At 43.7% G+C, this 7500-nt stretch overlaps 1 protein-coding gene across 11 annotated transcripts in view; it reads left to right on the top strand.

Moving 5' to 3' along the window:
• The window catches only part of HUWE1 (HECT, UBA and WWE domain containing E3 ubiquitin protein ligase 1), a 428879-nt gene that overhangs the window by 346065 nt on the left and 75314 nt on the right, over positions 1–7500 (top strand). For all 11 annotated transcript variants that reach the window (XM_085898286.1, XM_085898280.1, XM_085898284.1 and 8 more), the window contains 2 exons: positions 712–966; positions 1419–1833. In XM_085898286.1, the coding sequence (XP_085754412.1) occupies positions 712–966; positions 1419–1833 (670 nt within the window). The remainder of the gene's footprint in view (positions 1–711; positions 967–1418; positions 1834–7500) is intronic.

The following is a 7500-nucleotide window of genomic DNA, read 5'->3' as shown; positions in this document are numbered from 1 at the left end:
TCACAAGCCAGCCACGAAACCAACACCAGGCTTGCCTCTGTCCACTCGACTCTTGTTTAAACTTTACTAAGAAATTTTATTTGGCATTTGATTCGATTTTTCAGGGTCCCTCATCGTGAGTAACTTTTGACTCAAACTTAGCCATTGGAAATCTGATGCAACAGACTTGGGCAGTGTATAATCAGCAGAGGCCTACAGGCCTGATGTCTTCGGCCCACCCGAAAACCACGATGGTGGACATATAATTTTGTCTGGTTGCCATGGTAGGTAGAGTCAAGTGACAAATGTTGGTGAGGTCTGGCTGCTCTCTGACCTTCGGGTGCACATTTCAAACATCGACCCTCAACAAGAACCACAACATCCATGTGGAGCTCCTGTGTACCTTCGACTTGTCGCAAGTGAAAACATTGTTTTGTACATCCATGTTCTATATTGTCAATATGAATGTTAAAGGCACAATAATGAGGTTGCCTGACCGGGCAATGAAGTAATCTGTTTGGTTGCCCGATGCCAAATTTTGGTATCCTCGGGCAACCGTTATTGTCGAGCGTTGACTTAGGTGCAGGTTTTAACCGTCGATGGGGATCGGGTGTTCATGTTTGTTTGCAGGTTCACTTCATTTCCTCTGAACAATGTCTACAAGCACTGTGAAGGTCTTTATTAAGTGGGTGCTTAGAACCCAGATTTATTACTTGCTTAATTGTTTAACAGGACATCGAGTGGTGGGGGCAGTGCTGGAACAGATGGGTGGCTTAAGCTGCGAGGTCGCCAACTATTGGATCATGAGGCTCTGTCCTGCCTTCTTGTCCTTCTGTTTGTTGATGAGCCAAAGTTAAACACAAGCAGACTGCACCGCGTACTGCGCAACTTGTGTTACCACCCACCAACACGTAGCTGGGTCATTCGCAGCTTGCTGTCTATTCTGCAACGTGGAAGTGAGAGTGAGCTTTGCGTTGAAGGACCGAGGTGAGCAAGTGCATGTTGATATCATTTTCATGTCATGATGTTGTTGTCGATTATGAAATGGGGCTTCTTTTTTCTAAAATTGTCGCTTGCTGTTATCCGGGGGTAGGGGGGAGGTTCTTTGGTTTTGAAGGTTCATGGAAGATACATCACACACACACACCACACACACATACACCCCACACACACCGCACATCATATGCACATCACATGGAGATGCTAAACAACACAGGGCTTGACATGAGACAAAATTGCCCTTTGACCTTGGGGGGGGAAATGACTTCCCTGAATACAATGGTTTATTGTGGCGACTCTTTTCTTTCTGCAGTGAGTGGGGCACTCATTTTTTCTTGTTTTTTTATTTTCTCTTTTTTTGGGAGAAATCCTCTCCATAGAATTTGGTTCTTCATTGATCAAACCCTAACCATAACCTCTTCAACCTTTTCCATTTTAAGGCCTCTGCCAGAGGAAAAGGGGAAGCGAAAAGCAAGTGGAAGTTCAGGGCATGAGCTCCAAGGCCTTGAGATGTTGCACCGTACAGATTCCCGTTCTGCGATCTCTGCATCCACTGGGCAGCTCTCTTGGCTCTCTGTTTCCATGGATGCTGCACTTGGCTGCCGCACAAACATCTTCCAGATTCAGCGAGCTGCTGCAGCTGCTGTAGGTGCAGGAACAGGGGGAGGAGTTATCTGTGGGGCAGGAGGAAGTGGTAGTTGTGTTGGTGCCAGTGGCAGTACGAGTAGCAGTGCAACTCGCAAGCATTGGGAGAAGCACTCTTCAATGGGCGCAGGCACAGCGGTGCACATTCATCCACAAGCAGCTCCTGTGGTTTGCCGCCATGTACTTGACACGCTCATCCAGCTTGCAAAGGTGTGTTTTTACTGCCAATTACAACACACTGTCATGAGTTGGTGCGATAGGGTGGAGTCTGTTGTATGGTAGACAATAGCAACGGGTGGACAGTGTTTGTCATTTGCTGTATAGTGGGGGGTAGGGACCATCATGCCTTGCATGGTGTAGAATGGTGTGGATTTGGTGAGAGGAGGGAGTTGTTTCCAATTATTGTTGATGTTATTGGTCGCTATTTTATTATAATTATCCGAAGTTCGCTTTTGCATGATTCTGCTTGACTGATTATTTTATCTATTGTGAAGTGCACATGAAAGTGTGTTTGTGGTAAACTTCTTGTGGATGTAGATCATGGAGTTTTGTTTCTCAGGTACTGTCATTCGATTGCTTTCATGTAACTTTCGACCTTCCCATTTTCCTTAGATGTGTTCTACTTTGTGAATTGTTGCTGTAATCAGGGTTTCAAACCTAAATGTTTGTGTGATTCCCTTCAGTCATTGCTACAAATCATCAATTTCTCATTTGTTCCTCATTGTCAAATATCGTTTTGATAAAACCAGCAAATATTGTAAGTCAATAATTACTTAAGAGGGTCGTGTTTTTTCATCACTTTTGCAAACTGGAATTTCAGGACAAACATCCACAGCACAAGAAGAGTCTAAGAATCCCTGCAGATGGCCAATATTGCCATAAAAATCATGGAAAATCATTTTTATCCAGCATCATGCTGATAGTAAAGAAGTCCACCCTCCTGCTATTTTTAAAAAAAATTTAATTTTTTTTGCACAGATGTTTCCTCTCCTGAAGCAAGACATCCTTTGAATCAAATGCAAACAAACTTCACTTTATATTCAAACTACAGTGCCTTCAGAAAATATTCACACTCCTAGACTTTTGTCACATTTTGTTGTGTTACAGCTGGAATTTAAAATGGATTAAAGTTATAAAAAAAAAATTGTCACCAATCGACACAAAATACTGTCGGACCCCACTATTTGCAGGGGGATATGTTCCTGGAAAATGCCACAAATAGCGGGGCATTGTTTCAATGGAAAAGGGGATGGGGGGGATAGGTTTTCAGTGGTTCATGATTCATGAGGGAAAATCAAAAATCGCTCATGTCCACGAAAACCATGACAAACCATAAATACGCATGCAAAAGAAACTGAAAAAACACAAATGCCCACGAATTCGTGAAATACAGAACCGCGAATGTTGAAGCAGGCTGCATTTTATATACCGCGAATACTTGGGGTCCGCGAATGCTGAATCTGCGAATAGTGTGGTCCGACAGTACCCCATAGTTGAAACGTGTTTTTTTTTTTTACAAATTAATTGAAAATGAAAAGCTGAAAAGTCGAGCAACATAAGTGGTTAACCCCATGAGTCAATACGTTGTAGAAGTGGCTTTCACAGCAATTTACAGCTTTGAGTCTTCTTGGGTATGTCTGTATCAATTTTGCACTTTTGGATTTGGAGATTTTCTCCCATTCTTCCTTGCAGATTTCCTCAAGTTCTGTCAAGTTGGATGGGGATCATTGGTGAACAGCAATCTCCATTCTTTCCACTCTCAATGGGATTCATGTCTGGGCTTTGGCTGGGCCACTCAATGACTTCTACGTTGTTGTTGTGAAGCCATTCCAGTGTTGCTTTGGCTGCATGCTTGGGGTCATTGTCCTGTTGGAATGTAAATCTTTACAGCAGACTAAGGGCTTTTGCACTCTGAAGCAGGTTCTCCTCAAGGTTTTCCCCTGTATGTTGCTCCATTCGTTGTTCCCTCTATCTTTACAAGTCTCTCAGTCCCTACCGCTGAAAAGCATACCCATTGCATGATGCTGCCACCACCATGCTTCACAATAGCGATAGTGTTAGATGGGTGATGAGCTATGCTCGGTTTCCGCCAGACAGAGTGCTTTGCATTCAGGCCAAAAATCTCAATTTTTATCTCATCAGACCACAGGATCTTTTTCCTCATGCTGTCTTTCACTTGCCTTTTTGCAAACTCCAGGCATGCTGTCATGTGCCTTTTTCTCAGGAATGGCTTCCGTATGGCCACTCTCCCATAAAGCTTAGATTTGTGATGTGCTGCAGAGACTGGTATCCTTCTGGCAGGTTCTCCCGTTTCAGCCAAAGAACTCTTCTGTCAGAGTGGTCAATGAGTTCTTGGTTGAATACTTATTGATGCAAGACATTTCAGCTTTTCCTTTTTTAATTAATCTGCAAAAAAGTCAAAAAACATGTTTTCACTTTGTCATTATGGGGTATTTTGTGTAGATTAGTGACAAAAAATGTAAATTTTATCCATTTTAAATTATGGCTGTAACACAACAAAATGTGTCAAAAGTCAAGGGGTGTGAATACTTTCTGAAAGCACTGTGTATCACTAAAAACTTATTGGCAACAGATATGAATGCACCCACTTACCAAGCACTTTGACAGTAAAAATTATTTTAAATATAAATCGAGACTCTACCCAAGAAAAACAACACCGATGGTGTCTATTGCATGTCCTAGCGATTCACTGCTCGAAACTGAGGGTGGTCACCCTGGGTGGTGAACAGAGGTTATGTTTTCACCCCTGTCTGTCTGTGAGGAGGATATCTCAAACATGAGACTGGTTGGGATGGAATTTGGTGGACAGGTTGGGTGTGTGATAAAGACTATTAGATACGGTTTTGTTGGCGATCCGGATCTAGATCTGGATCTGAGAATTTTTAACATGATTCTTCACCATTGAATGATGGGGCCCAAAACGATATACCGTGTTGCACAATATCTGTTATGGACGGACTCAGATGAAACCGAGTGGACATGTTGGGTGTCTGCCAATGACAAATTGATTCGTTTTGGTGAGGATGCAAATGTGATAATTTTTTATGTTTTAATTAATTCTTCAGCATTGAAAGATGCTATGGCCAGAAAAAAACATATATATATATATCTATATATATATATATTTATATATATATATATATATATATCTTCTTCTTTTGGCTGCTCCCGTTAGGGGTCGCCACAGCGGATCATCCGTATGATCCGCATAGTGATTTGGCACATGTTTAACACCGGATGCCCTTCCTGACGCAACCCTGGTCGCCTCTTACGACACAGGGATATGGTACACCTATTTTAGCCGGGGTATACACTGGCCCAGTACACTGGTACTCACTTCGCCGACCTCGGAAGGATGACAGGCTGAGTCAACCCCCTGGTGTATTAATTAAGTGGCCCAACGGGGCTTGAACTCAGGACCTTTTGGATCCCAAGCCGCTGCCCTAACCACTGCACCAACACCAGGATACATATACATATACATATACATATACATATATATATATATATATACATATATATATATATACATATACATATATATATATATATATTATAGTTTATTCCAGCAATCTCTGTGTGTGTCTGTCTGTCTGCGATCGCCGTTTCTCGACGACCGCCAGTCCGATCTCATTGAAACTTGCCAGGAATATTGCGGGGGACCCGTGGATGTGCCTTTTCGAGGTTTGATATCAATCGGACGAGCGGTTCCCAAGTTACGGCCATTTTATTGCTTTTTCAGTCTTGAAAAGGTGTATATATCGCAGCTGAAGGTGTCGTTCCACCTTCTCACCTTATCATGCCATTTTTTCCCAAATTATTAATAACCAGACGACCACCGGTCCAATCGGATTGAAACTTGCCAGGAATATTGCTGGGGACCCGCGGATGTGCCTTTTAAAGGTTTGATATCAATCGGACGAGCGGTTCCCAAGTTACGGCCATTAATCTGTGAACTAATGACAGGACACGGTGCTATGACGTCACGAATGACGTCACAATTTATGTTTATTTAATTAATTGTTTTTTGGGGAAGGATTGACGTCACAATTCTTTTTCTTCATTTGGTATGACGTCACAATCGACACTGGGGACCTGGGTTATGTGCCTTTTCAAAATTTTATATCGTTCTTCCTCATCCATTCCAGCTGTTTCCCAAGTGTCTCCCAAGGTTTGAAAGCTGTTCTTTCCCAAGGTTTGAATTAATTAATTCATCCCAAGGTTTGATTATTATTTAATTATTAATTTATTTAATTATTTACTCCCAAGGTTTGATTATTATTCAAATTATTAATTAATCCCAAGGTTTGAATTTTCCCGAGGGAAACAGCTGTTTCCCAAGGGTTTGAAAGCTGTTTTTTCCCAAGGTTGGAATTAATCGTTGTGCTTGGTAAACATTTGTGAATACATTTACAGAGAGAGGGGCAAGAGAGGAGGGGGGAGAGGGGGGAGCGAGAGAGGAGGGGAGGGCGGAGAGAGGGGGAGAGGGGGCGAGAGAGAGGAGGAGGGACAGGAGGGGGAGAGGGGAGGGAGAGAGGGGGGTGAGGGGGGCAAGAGAAGGGAGAGGGGAGGAGGGAGAGAGAAGGGCGAGAGAGTGGGGTGAGAGGGGGGCAAGAGAGGGGCGAGAGGAGGGGGAGAGAGAAGGGCAAGAGAGGGGGGTGAGGGGGGCAAGAAAAGGGAGAGAGGAGGGGGGAGAGAGAAGGGTGAGAGGGGAGGGGGAGAGAGGAGGGGGGAGAGAGAAGGGTGAGAGGGGAGGGAGAGAGAGGAGGGGGGGGAGAGAGGAGGGGGCGTCACAATTTTTCTTCTTCATTTGATATGACCTCACAATTGATGCTGGGGACCTGATACTGCAGGCACGAAGCTGCATATACTGGCACGCACCTACGGGCCCACCCCTACAGGCCCACACTAGTATATATAAATATGTATATTGAGATGCAAAATAAACTTACCACCTTTTAAATCTTCAAATATCAACAATAACACTGCGTGTAGTAAATGTGTGAACTTATTTGTGGACAATAGTGTCCTCACTGTCAGACAAAACGGTCACGGATGGTCACTTGAACCTTCAATGGTCACTTCATAGCACAGCTGTTGAACAGCAGTTTTGACTGTCAGTGATTAGCCAAGGGGTACGGGATGATTTCAATGAGCTGCACTTGATGTCTTGATATTGGCTTTAAAAAGGCCAGTGCAAAATGGGCATTTCAATCAACATGCCACGATTGTCAAGGGATCAACGGCAGTATGCCTTGGGCATACTGCAAGGCGGATTGAGCTACCGTGAGGTGGCACGTCGCCTTGGCTGTTCACACTAGACGATATCGGCCCTGGTGGACAGAGACACCCTCCACAGTTCTGCAGATGACAGACCTCAATCAGGGAGGCCAAGAGTCACCACTGCAAGGCAGGACAGGCAGATGGTCCAAAGTTAGATGGTTTCAGATATTGAAGACTGAGTGGGACAGAATCCAGCAGCAATCCATCCAAAGGCTGGAAGGCAGTATGCGCCGACGATGCACTGCCTGTATCCAAAACAATGCTGGCCACACACGCCATTGAAAGGGGACTGACATTGCACCCTGTGCTGTTCTGTACCGTAGAACAAACTTATGAGATGGTGTATCTTGGTCAAAAACTTGACATGTCATCAATAAAATGCCAATGTTTCAATTAGCAATTGATGGTTTGTTTTATTTTGAACTGTTACAATTTTATTACATTTCAAACAAGTGGTTTCTTTTGCGTTTATATATATATATATATATATGTATATATGTACCATATCCCTGTGTTGTCAGAGGCGACCAGGGTTGCGTCAGGAAGGGCATCCAGCGTAAAACATGTGCCAAA

The sequence above is a fragment of the Eptatretus burgeri genome, chromosome 10 (assembly GCF_056783735.1).
Source record: "Eptatretus burgeri isolate ZD-2024b chromosome 10, Ebu_testis_v1, whole genome shotgun sequence".
In the NCBI taxonomy this organism is placed as follows: Eukaryota; Metazoa; Chordata; class Myxini; order Myxiniformes; family Myxinidae; genus Eptatretus; species Eptatretus burgeri.
This window is presented reverse-complemented; position numbering and strand designations above follow the sequence as displayed.